General features: G+C 45.7%; 1 protein-coding gene across 1 annotated transcript in view; it reads right to left on the reverse strand.

The window, feature by feature from the left end:
• LOC126475179 (mRNA turnover protein 4 homolog) overlaps positions 1–13,236 on the reverse strand; it is a 44,483-nt gene that overhangs the window by 12,908 nt on the left and 18,339 nt on the right. Inside the window, exon 3 of the mRNA XM_050102817.1 lies at positions 4,338–4,487. Coding sequence (XP_049958774.1) covers positions 4,338–4,487 — 150 coding nt within the window. The remainder of the gene's footprint in view (positions 1–4,337; positions 4,488–13,236) is intronic.

Below are 13,236 nucleotides of genomic sequence, written 5' to 3' on the forward strand. Positions count from 1 at the left end.
TAAAAAACTACAATACAAGCTGTGGTTTATGAGATAGCCGATTCGTGGTCTGAAATAAAGATGGAGACACTACATGGAACCACATTTTAGGGAATTAAACGGTTACCTACAATCCAGTTGAAGATGACATACCACTGGCAGAACTGATGAAATAGCTCACTGAACGTGAAAATGCAGATGCGATTGTTGTTTCAGCATGGATGAATAGTGATGAACAGTCTGAAGTGACCAATCTTGCAATTGCTGAAATGGTTAGTGAACTCACTGAAGACAGTGACAGCAAGCAATTGCCTGAAGAAACTGCACCAGTGATCGCTCACACCAAGGATTTGGCAGCAGTACATGTGGCATTGCGTTGTATCAAACAGCAAGCTGAAGCTACTCCAACTGACACCATGCTTCTTATAAGATGGCGTGACATTGCTGCTAAAAACAATGTTATATTTTAAAACAAAGGACTCTTGACAATTTCTTTAAAATGTAACTTAATGCAACTTGGAAATGCATGCCTATGTATGTACATGTAACACAGGTATGTATTATGTTGTTTTTTATTTATTTTAATCGTTATTGAATTCATTGAACATTTATTCATGATTTACCCATTGATTAGTGATATTTCTGTATTATCTGAGTTATTTTGTAATTTGAGGTGGCCTCAGCCCCAATTAGTTCTAATTACCGGGGCTCTACTGTAGTACACCATACTCCTGTAATTCTTGCATCTGTATGACAGTTGATGGTATATTGCTGTACAATGTCGTGGTTGACTTTTGAACAATACCTGTAAAGGCAACAGTTCTGCAGTTGTTACGTGCTGCACTGTAGACTGCCAGAATAGACTGCGTACATTGTGCACATTTCGTCTGACGGCTCTTTAATTACTGTCTGTTACGTTGTATGTTTCCTTACAGCATGTCGCAGGCTTCTTCATTGTACACCATAGAAACAAGGGTGACTGCAGTAACAAACCAAATAAATCACAATTACATCATTAGTCTGTAACATACCGCTGGAGACCGTGGGTTACTCATAACAAAATACTCAGAATGTATCCCTTAACAACCTCTGAAAGCTTGACAGTCAAGTTCTGGGATCATCCTGCATAACAAAAGGTGTGAGAGAGAAAGAAAATAACTACAACCTTACCATAATTTCCTTTTGCACAATGTCTTTCGATTATGGTTGGGGAGAATTATTAGGTAGTCAGGCTTAATATACATAGATAATTTATTATGTTCGACTAACTTATGGAATTTGTACATAAAAACAGAATACTATGCAATGAACAACACAAATTCAGAAATAAGAGCAATTATAACTACAATATGGAAAGGATAGATTGCTATTCACTATACTGAGGTGGTGCTGGTTCACAGACAGGCAGAATGAAAAAGAATGCTAGAAATATTTCAGCTTTTGGGAAAAGTCCTTCTTCAGCAGTAGAAAACACACACACACACACACACACACACACACACACACACACACACACACAGTCTCCGGGCATTAAGCCCAACTGCAAATGACTGAGCAGTAAGCAAACTGGGATGCGTAGTGGGGGTAAGGACGAGATGTGGCATGGGGAGGGGAAGGGACAGCAGGTTTGGGGTAGGGAAGATGCCAGTGCCACCTTTGGGAGCATAATGGGACCTGTCCCCACAATGTCCCTGGGTAATGAGTGTGCCCTTCTTTTCCTTCTTCCGTGAGACAGAACTAATTGTTCCAAAAGCTACAAACAGCTTTTTCACATCTCTAGGAGAACTAGAATTTTGCCCCCTGATGGCAAGCACTGCAACCATTTTGTCTGTATAGCTTTAGAGTTCTTCGAGTGAATTTTCCTTATGATACACGATGAAAATATCTCTGTACGTTGCAATGACTTAATTAATATTAACAACATTTTAGTTTTAGGCTCTGGTAAATACAGCTCCAATGTCAACTTGATCTGCAGAACAGTTTTGTTCATAAAGCTTTTTAAAGTACTCCTGTGTTTCATTAAGACTGATAAAACAGATTACCATGCCATAGTAAGATTCTTTTATTTTGGACAGATAATTGCTGAAAGTTAGTACAGGGTGAAGAAGGAGCCTGCTGATTAGCTTTCAATAGTCAGAAATGAGCAGCTGAATCCAAACACTGACATACTTCACTCTACAGTGATCTATCCCACGGGCATCTCGAATTTGCGAACACATGTGAAAATATCAATAACATGAATGGTGTGGTACTGTACAATTGGCAAATACATGTGACACTGACACGACACATGTGCAAAAAGAACTTTCACTCTGTAGCTGAGTGTGTACCAGTTTGAAACCTGCAGTTAGATTAAAACTGTGTACCAAACTGGGACTAAAACCAGGAACCACAGGCTTGTTAGAAAAGCATGGTAAAACGGAATCACAGAATTAAGAATGAAAGAGCTTCATGCAAGATGAGAGCTAAATTTGGTAAATGCTGATTAAAATCAAGTGTCAAAATCAATTTACTAGTAATGTTTATACTATTAACAATATCTTGGTAATTCTGTGCACTGATCTGTTACTCTGGATACATATGGGTCCACCACTTCACACCATAAATGAAACCCTTATCATAGCTGATAGCTTCAGTAAAGAAGGTTGGCACATAACTATCTGAATGTTGCAACATGTTTTGGAAAATGTCATCTTTTATTTTCTTCCCACTCCACTTTTTTCTGCTTGCTTTCCCAACATTTTCCTTTTATAGAAAATAAAAACAGAAGGGCAAGTACGAAAAGCTAGAGGTAGAGGGGAGAATCCAGATAGCCTGAGCCATCGGGATCCTCCCCTCCACCACCAGCTTTCCTGAACTACACAGATGGGAGCTATCATTACAAAATATTCTCAATTCTCAAAATTGTTCCAGCCTCAACTTCAGTAACATACTACCCACATACACTCCACCCAACTGTTTCCACCCCTCCTGTCCTACCACCTCCTTGCTACTCTCAGTGTCCTACCCTCTTTGTGCATTGCCCTCTGCCAATACACCTGCCCATCTTTCCACGCACCACTTTTCACTCCATTCCCTCTCCCCCTTCCCCACAGCCTCCCGTCGCTGTGCCTGTTGGTGGTCTAGGCCCTAAACTCCACCAGATAGTGCTCTTCTCTCCCCCCACCCATATACTGCTACCCCTAACCCCTCTAGACTGCTGCTTCCATTCCACATGACAGCTGCATTCTGATCCAGCTGTCAGAGATGACAGTGATGTGTGCACGAGGTGTACTTGCTTGACTCAATGAACGTGCGTGCGTGTGTGTGTGTGTGTGTGTGTGTGTGTGTGTGTTCTTTTTCTGCTGAAGGCTGTTGCTGAAAACTAACATGCTAGTGTCTTAATCCCTTAATGTGGAGTGTTGCGAATTTGCATATACCGGTGCTGTGCTAATAACGGGAAGGTTAACTGTTTTTGAATGCCAGTGCCAGTTGATGCTCATTCTTCATGAAGCTACAAATACTTCTGAGAATTGCTGCGTTCTCCTGGGCATTTCGGGTATCTCTAAAACATCACATTTTTTTTTTTATTTTCATTTTTCATCTAGAAATGTATTCAGGAATTAAAGGGGGTTAATTGTACCTGTCTGCAGTTTAACATGTTGTCTTTATGGTAAGTAGCAATCTACCTTCTCCTTATATTGTTGGTAATCACAAATTATCACTTTGCAGAGTTTTTGTCCTTTACTTGTACTCTGAAACTTTCCTTCTTGTCAATTTTCATGATTCTAGGTTAACGGGAAGTATCCTGTATGTTTTGATGAGCAAGTTTGTGAGTGTTGAAATATGTAACATAAATGCCCATATCTTCTGAATACATTTACATATAAGCTTAAATGTTGCAAACTGCCAAGGGATCACAGATCTTAGTATGCTATGTAAATTTCAACTGGATACCTCTACCCATTCCTAAGAAGAAGTGTTGTTAACAGTCAGATCGACAGACAGGTGGACAACAAAGTGATCCTATAAGTGCTCCATTTTTACTGACTGAGGTATAGAATCCTAAAAAACATTTACCACTACTTTCTCCCAAATAATATACACCATTCTCTTAGTAAGATGACATACTTTGTATAGCCAGTCATGATACTGAAAACTGGTATACTTTACAATAGACATATTAAATCACAAAAACAAATGGTAATGATACATTATGACAAACATGAGTTGCTTAAACAACAGCTCTTGCAAACAATTTGAACATATATTTTCATAGCCATTTTCTCCCATTAAAGCTGAAGCTTCAGCAGTGACCATATCTACTGTGTTAAAATTATTCTGTCTATGAAAAAATAAATAAATAAATGTATACTCACTCAAGCACTTCCTCTTTTGTTTTATTAGTGAACAATAAACCGCACTGACCACGCAACTGCTTTGCCAACTTGTGCAGATTATCCTGTACTTCTGTCTCTGCAGTCTTCCCTAGACCCAAAGCCATTACTTTGTTCTTTCCAAAAAAGAATCTGTGAATAAAATGTCTATTTATAACGTGACTATTTATACAAATCAATACCAATACTCAAAATTTTAATAACGGTAAGAACAACAGGACTACCATTACAGAATTATATAATGTAAACAATGGTCACTCTCAATATAAAATGGCACTATTGTTCGTAGACATCTACAACACCACTACAAAATTCTGTGAAAAGGAAATGGTCCCTTTTTTCAACTTCACTGTTTTCCAGAATTGCTCTGAAATGAGCCAGCTCTTGAGGAACTGTAAGCACTTTAAGTTACTGCCTGCAGCTTGTGTACGGTTATTAAAACTCCTAAACTTTTTAAATGATTTGGTTTAGCAAGCAACAGTGTGCAAATCTATTACTGTGAATATGAAAATTCATCACCTCACCATTTCTTCTTGTTACTTTCAAAGTTTTCATACTGGACATGTGATGATTTTATGTGATGTCCAGACAATTTGTGGAAGCATTATACTTTTATTTAAAAAAATTTGTGATTGAAGTTTCTGTGACTTGAGTAGTCAGTCAGCCACAGCCAGTCACAATCCTTCTCGAGTGACACATGCTTTCTGTGCTACTTGGTTTGTAGGTTCATGCAGAACTTCATCAATCAAGAGCATTGGATGGAGAGGGGAGGAAGGGGAGAAGGGCAATACTGAGAGATACTGAGTCATCTGTTTCACTTCTCCAAAAATGTATTCATTTTTCACTTTATTAAATCAAAGCTACTTCAGTTTATGAAGTTAGTTTATTTACTATTACTACTATTACTATTTATTTTTCTTTTCTGATTTGTACATTGAAAAATGCTACAACTATTTTTTTCTACCCTACATATTCTTCCTCGAGTGATTTTGAAAAATTTCAGTTCAAAAACTGATCCTTTCATGTCTTACAGTCTCACATCACAATTTGAAAGTAAACTGGCTATCTTTTCTTTACTGTTTGTAAACACATTTGCATTGTAACGCATTTGCTTATCAGGTTTGTGCCAGCAGATACCACAAGCGATTCCATACTGTCAATTTCTGCTCCTATAAAAAAAAATGTTCACAAGATGGGTGCAGAATGCTTGAGAATTTTTATCTTGGAGTGCAAATCCACCCCCAAAAAGTTGACTGTAGAACTGGATAAAAAGATGGAGGATCCTATACCAGTACTACCCAGCACTCAAACTGCCCTCAACAGTAACAGAGGCAGCCAACATCCGTACACAATACAAGCACAAAAGATGACTGGCACCACCTTCTTGCTTAACCCATAGGATTGCATGCACGAGAAGTGCACTAGTACCTGTTCATCTCCACATTCTTCTATGATAACAGGAATCACACAAATCTTTAACTTCAGAACCACTTACCCACATTCCATACTCTCCCTTGTCCACCCCGTATGTGCACCCTGCTGCTAAGACATTTGTATTGTAATTTTTAATGGACGCTTATGGTCATAAGCTTCTACTGTCCCGAGTAACACAAACCTCCCAGTTGCCTCCAAACAAAGAGAGTACACTTCAATTACACCCTCCTCAAGATACCTGGGAGCCATTATTTACAGATACACTATGTGACCAAAAGTGTCCGGACACCCCTGAAAACGTACATTTTTCGTATTAGGTGCATTGTGCTGCCACCTACTGTCAGGTACTCCATTTCAGTGACCTCAATAGTCATTAGACACCGCGAGAGAGCAGAATGAGGCACTCCGCAGAACTCAAGGACATCGAATGTGGTCAGGTGACTTCTTTTTTTTTTTTTTTTTTTGTTTTAGGGCGCAAAACTTCTATGGTCATTAGCGCCCGGTCCGTGACTTAGGAAACAGTAAAAAGCCGAAATTGAAAACCAGCAGCAATGGGAACGAAAGTCATAAAATTGAAGAAACTAAAAGCAGAAGGAAGGCTTAAAAATCCACTACAGAAAGGGGTTGGTTGTCCCCAAAAAAAGCTTCAAATGACTGACGTCATTTCACTGGCACTAATAAACTTGAGAGCGCGGTCAGCTGAGTGCGTGTCATCTGCTAAAATCGACGATATATCAGGCGAAAGCTGTAGACGGGAGCGTAACAGATTAAAATAGGGGCACTCAATTAAAAGGTGTCTTGCCGTCCACAGGTGAGAGCAGTGGGGACAGAGTGTGGGAGGAGCGCCGCTTAAAAGCTGTCGATGGCTAAAAAGACAGTGCCCTATCCGGAGTCTAGTTAAAATTACCTCCTCCCGATGACGCGTTCGGGAGGAAGAGGTCCAAGCACAAGGAAGAGCTTTCATGTCCCGCAATTTATTATGGGTAAGTGTCGACCAATGCGTGTGCCATAAATGAACAACACATCGACATAGAACGCTCCGTCGATCGGCGAAGGGAATCGATTGAATAGCTGGCCGAGGAAGAGAGACTGCATCCTTGGCAGAAATATCGGCTGCCTCATTTCCACAGATACCAACATGTCCCGGGAGCCAGAGGAACGCCACCGAGGCGCCCCCCAGGTGGAGCAAGCGCAGACAGTCCTGAAGCCGGTGGACCAGAGGGTGCACAGGATAAAGAGCTTGGAGACTGAGGAGAGAGCTGAGAGAATCTGAGCAGATAACGTACTGTATCCGCTGATGGTGGCGGATGTAGTGGACAGCCTGGAGAACAGCGTAAAGCTCCGCAGTATAAACCGAACACTGGTCGGGAAGCCGAAAGTCGTTTGGAGTGTCGCCAACAATATAGGCACTCCCTACACCTAACGATGTTTTCGAGCCGTCGGTGTAAATAAATGTGGCGTCCGTCATTTGTGCACATAGAGCAGCAAATGCCCGACGATAAACAAGTGAAGGGGTACCACCCTTGGGAAATCGACAAAGGTCACGGAGCAGGCAGATCCGGGGACGGAGCCAAGGCGGTGCTGTACCCCAAGTTGTCAAGAAGGTTTTAGGAAAGCGGAAGGAAAGAGAATGGAGCAGTTGACGGAAGCAGACTCCCGGTGGTGGTAGGGAGGAGGGGCGGCCTGCATACCCTACATCAAAGGAGGCGTCGAAAAAAATGTCATGGGCTGGATTAGCAGGCATGGAAGACAGATGGCTAGCATAACAACTCAGAAGGACTGCTCGCCGATTGGACAGCGGAGGTTCAGCAGTCTCAGCATAAAGGTTTCCACAGGGCTGGTGTAAAAAGCTCCAGACATTAAACGTAATCCACGGTGGTGGATAGAGTCGAGACGCCGAAGAATAGACGGCCGAGCAGAGGATTAGACTATGCTTCCATAGTCCAATTTCGAGCGCACTAAGGCGCGATAGAGGCGGAGAAGGACCACTCAGTCCGCTCCCCAGGAGGTACCATTCAGGACACGGAGGGTGTTAAGGGATCGCAGACAGCGAGCCGAAAGATAGGAAACGTGGGAGGACCAGCACAGTTTTCTGTCAAACATAAGACCCAAGAATTTAGCAACGTCTGATAACGAAAGGTTGACAGGACCTAGGTGTAAGGAGGGCGGAAGAAACTCCTTACGTCGCCAAAAATTAACACAAACGGTCTTACTGGGAGAAAAATGGAAGCCGGTTTCGATGCTCCAAGAGTGGAGGCGATCGAGACATCCTTGAAGACGTCGTTCAAGAAGGCTGGTCCGTTGAGAGCTGTAGTAGATCGCAAAATCGTCCACAAAGAGGGAGCCCGAGACATAAGGAAGGAGACAATCCATAATTGGATTGATGGCAATGGCAAACAGTACAACACTCAGCACGGAGCCCTGGGGTACCCCGTTTTCTTGGGAGAAAGTACGGGAGAGAGTAGTGTTCACCCGTACCCTAAATGTGCGCTCGGCCATAAATTCGCGAAGAAAAAGGGGCAGCCGACCTCAAAAGCCCCAAGAGAACAGTGTGCGGAGGATGCCTGTCCTCCAACAGGTATCGTATGCTCTCTCCAGATCAAAAAATATTGCTACTGTTTGGCGTTTCCGGAGAAAATTGTTCATGATATAAGTGGAGAGAGCAACAAGATGGTCAACTGCAGAACGATGCTTTCGGAATCCGCATTGGGCAGGTGTTAAAAGACTGCGGGATTCCAGCCACCACGCTAAACGGTAATTCACCATACTTTCCAAAACCTTACAGACACTACTCGTGAGAGAAATGGGGCGATAGCTAGAGGGGAGATGTTTGTCCTTTCCAGGTTTCGGCACAGGAACGACGATAGCTTCCCGCCATCGTCTGGGAAAAGTACTGTCGGTCCAAATTCGATTATAAAGGTGAAGGAGGTAACGCAGACTATGGGTTGATAAATGCAGCAACATTTGGACGTGGATACCATCCGGTCCTGGGGCGGAGGAGCGGGAAGAAGAGAGTGCATGTTGGAGTTCCCGCAAGGAGAAAACAGTATTGTAGCTTTCGCGATTTTGAGAGGAGAAAGCAAGAGGTCGCACTTCCGCTGCACGTGTCTTCGAGAGAAACGCTGGCGGGTAATTTGAAGAGCTCGAAATCTCAGCAAAGTGCTGACCCAACGAGTTAGCAATTGCGACGGGGTCCACTAATGTGTCATGCGCGACAGTGAGCCCAGAGACCGGGGAGAAACTAGGCGCGACTGAGAACCATCGAAGCCGACTCCAAACTTCCGAGGAATGAGTGAAGGTGTTAAATGAGCTAATAAAGAATTTCCAGCTTGCCTTCTTGCTATCGCGGATGACACGACGGCATCGCGCTCGGAACTGCTTATAGCGGATACAGTTGGCCAAAGTAGGATGGTGGCGGAAAGCGCGGAGAGCACGTCGCCGCTCACGTATTGCATCACGGCATGCCTCGTTCCACCAAGGAACTGGGGGGCGCCGGGGCAATTCGGAGGTGCGTGGTATTGAATGTTCCGCAGCTGTAAGAATAACGTCGGTAATATGTGTCACCTCATTGTCGACGCTGGGAAAGTGACGGTCATCGAATGTCGCTGGAGATGAAAAAAGTGTCCAATCGGCTTGGGCAAACTTCCAGCGTCGCGGGCGCATGTAGGGCAGTTGAGGCTGCAGTCTAAGGACACATGGAAAGTGGTCACTCGAGTGTGTATCAACAAGGGCGAACCATTCGAAGTGCCGAGCTAGCGGAACAGTACCGACCGCAAGGTCCAAATGAGATAAATTTGTCGTGGAGGCAGACAAAAATGTAGGGACCCCAGTGTTGAGGCAAACTAGATCTGCTTGGTGGAAGACATCTAGCAATAGTGAGCCACGTTGACAAGGATGTGGAGATCCCCAAAGTGGGTGGTGGGCATTGAAGTCCCCAACCAGCAAATATGGGGGTGGAAGCTGACCAAGAAGATGAAGGAGATCAACTTGTGCCATTGGTGTGGACGATGGAATGTATATAGTACAAAGAGAGAACATGTATCCGGAAAGGGAAAGATGGACAGCGACAGCTTGGAAGGAAGTGTTTAAATGGATTGGGTGATAATGGAGAGTTTCATGGAGAAGAATCATGAGTCCTCCATGTGCTGGAGTGCCTTCAAAAGAGGGGAGATCATATCGGATGGACTGAAAATGAGGGAGAACAAAGCGGTCATGGGGACGCAGCTTTGTTTCCTGAAGACAGAAGATGACTGGCGAGTAGGATCGTAAGAGGATCGACAATTCATCCCGATTGGCTCGAATACCGCGGATATTCCAGTGGATAATGGACATAGGGTGACAGAAAATGGAGGAATGTGACCAAGGTCGCTGTCAACTGAACGACTGCCCTGAGCTTGCGACCGACAGCATGGAATGGCATTCAGCCGAAGGCAGAAGAACCTGATCCATAGGTTGGTCAGGAGCAGCTCCTGCCACCAGCGATCGGCCGGTTGATCGGCTGCCAGCAGTGCGCCTCGGCGACACAGAAGACGGCCGAGGGCGATTTCCGCCAGGTGGTGCTGTAGATGGAACACGCCTTGGCGGAGAAGGAGAGGAACTGGGTTTCTTTGTAGCCTTCTTGGAAGTATGATGTTTACAGGAAGGAGGAACCGATGGTTGGGAAGTTGCCGTACATAAAAACTCTTCACGAGTATGCTCTTTTTTCGAAGTCTTGGTGTCTGACTTGTGGGCCGCGATTTAGCAGAACTCGACGAAGGGTGAGCCAGAGAGTGGGCAGGCGAAAGTGGTGAGGTTGAACGGGCAATCTTTGCACTGGCCGATCTGACGACCGTGGCACTAAAGGTGGTTGGTTGGTTTGTTGGGGGAAGGAGACCAGACAGCGACGCCATCGGTCTCATCAGATTAGGGAAGGATGGGGAAGGATGTCGGCCGTGCCCTTTGAAAGGAACCATCCTGGCATTTGCCTGGAGCGAGTTAGGGAAATCACGGAAAACCTAAATCAGGATGGCCGGACGCGGGATTGAGCCGTCGTCCTCCCGAATGCGAGTCCAGTGTCTAACCACTGCGCACTAAAGGTGAGGTTGCAAGTCTGCGTGGCCGCCTCCTTTGTTGGCCGAGGAGAAGCAAGGACAGTGCTGTATTTTCCTTTCTGAGGCACGGTGGGCTGTCGACTGGCGAATAATTTTCGAGCAGCAATGGTCGACACCTTTTCCTTTACTCTAATTTCCTGGATGAGCTTTTCGTCCTTAAAAACGGGACAATCTCGAGAGGAAGCAGCGTGGTCACCCATACAGTTGATGCAGCGAAGGGATGGAGGTGGAAAAGCACCCTCATGGGCATCCTTGCCACACGTAACACATTTGGCCGGATTGGAACAGGACTGGCTGGTGTGATTGAACCGCTGACACCGATAGCAACGCGTAGGGTTTGGGACGCAAGGGCGAACGGAAATTATCTCATAGCCTGCTTTAATTTTCGATGGGAGTTGAACTTTGTCAAATGTCAAGAAGACAGTGCTGGTTGGAATGATGTTCGTGTCAACCCTTTTCATAACCCTATGATCAGCCGTTACGCCCTGGTCAGACAGGTAGTGCTGAATTTCTTCGTCAGACAATCCATCGAGGGAGCGTGTATAAACGACTCCACGCGATGAATTTAAAGTACGGTGCGGTTCCACCCGGACAGGGAAGGTGTGTAGTAGTGAGGTACGCACCAATTTTTGTGCCTGGAGGGCACTGACTGTTTCTAACAACAGGGTGCCATTCCGTAATCTGGAACAAGACTTTACAGGACCTGCAATTGCGTCGACACCTTTCTGAATAATGAAAGGGTTGACCGTGGAGAAGTCGTGACCGTCATCAGACCAAGAAACAACAAGGAACTGTGGCAACGATGGAAGAACTGACTGTGGCTGAGACTCAGTGAACTTACGTTTGTGAGCAGATATAGTGGAAGGTGAGGAAACCATTGCGGAAGAATCCCCCATGATTACCCGCGTCTCCGATGGCGCGCTCCTCCCTTGTGGGGGCTCTCTCTGAGGGCACTCCCGCCTTCGGTGGTTGTTCACACCTCAGGTCACACCTCCCGACAAACGGACGGAGGGACCAATCGGCACTTTCGGAAGGTATCAGCTCGGGTAATCACCCCTCCCTGGGCCTGGCCGTTACCAGGGGGTACGTATGTGTCCTACCTGTCTACCCGGGGCGGGGAATTACGCGTTACCCCGTCACCGGCTACGCATGGATGTGCGTGGGTCGGCCTTCAGACACGCACAGGGAGGACAAAAGAGAAAGGGAAAGGAAAGAAGAGACGTCTCAAACGCCGCAGCGGAGAAAAGGGTAAAGAGAAGAGGTAAGGAAAAGAGGAGGACAAAAGAAGGATGAAGACATACAAGCAAGGAAGGCGAAGAATGCGGTACATCTACAAGCGTTCGTCTCCGGACGTAGGCACAAACCATACTCCCAGAGGGGGAGAAAGGGAAGGAAAGAGCCAGAGGTGAGGGGGGGGGGGGGGAGAGAGAGACCGCAGACAGTATAGGAGGGTTGTAATGTGTAATAGGCAGACATCTATCCAGACCATAACACAGTTATCCCAAACTGCATCAGGACCCACTGCAAGCTTGGTTTTTTTTTTTTGTTTTTTTTTTTTTTTTTTTTTTGGGGGGGGGGGGGGGGGGAGAGGTTTAAGGGCGCTCAGCTACTGAGGTCATTAGCGCCCAGTCACAATTGTTAGAGCAGATAGCTGTGGCTAAACCGCCAATGCCCAATCCGCAACCTGGTCAGAAGGACCTCTTCTCGCCGAGATGGTCGGGAGGAGGTTGTCCAAGCAGTTGGGAACGGTTTTACTGCCCGGAGCTTGTTTCCTTGAAGTGAGGACCAAGTATCCCACCACAAGGACACAAGCCCCTTATAAACAACCCCACTAACGTCAGATGACGGGACACAATGGGAGGCTGGCCGAGGCAGGAGGACTGCAGCATCAGCAGCCTCATTCCCAGGCACTCCTACATGGCCGGGAACCCACAGAAAGCTGACAGAGCCACCCTCAGCGAAAGAATGGAGGGACTGCTGGATCCGTTGCACCAAGGGATGGACCGGATATGGAGCTCCAAGGCTCTGAAGAGCACTAACTGAATCAGAGCAGAGTACATACGATGAATGGCGGTGGTGGCGGGCATACTGAACGGCCTGATGGAGAGCAAAAAGCTCGGCCGTAAAGCTGGAACATTGGTCGAGGAGCCGGTATTGAAAGGGGACGGCCCCGACAACAAAGGCACAGCCGACACCATCGTCAGTTTTGGAGCCATCAATAAAAATAAAGGTGTGACTGGCAAGTCGCGCACGAAGTTCGACAAACCGTGAGCAATACACTGCGGCCGGAGTACCCTCCTTCGGGAGCGAGCTGAGGTCGAGATAAACATGAACCGGAGCCTGGAGCCAAGGTGGTG

This window comes from Schistocerca serialis, chromosome 1, assembly GCF_023864345.2.
Source record: "Schistocerca serialis cubense isolate TAMUIC-IGC-003099 chromosome 1, iqSchSeri2.2, whole genome shotgun sequence".
In the NCBI taxonomy this organism is placed as follows: domain Eukaryota; kingdom Metazoa; phylum Arthropoda; class Insecta; order Orthoptera; family Acrididae; genus Schistocerca; species Schistocerca serialis.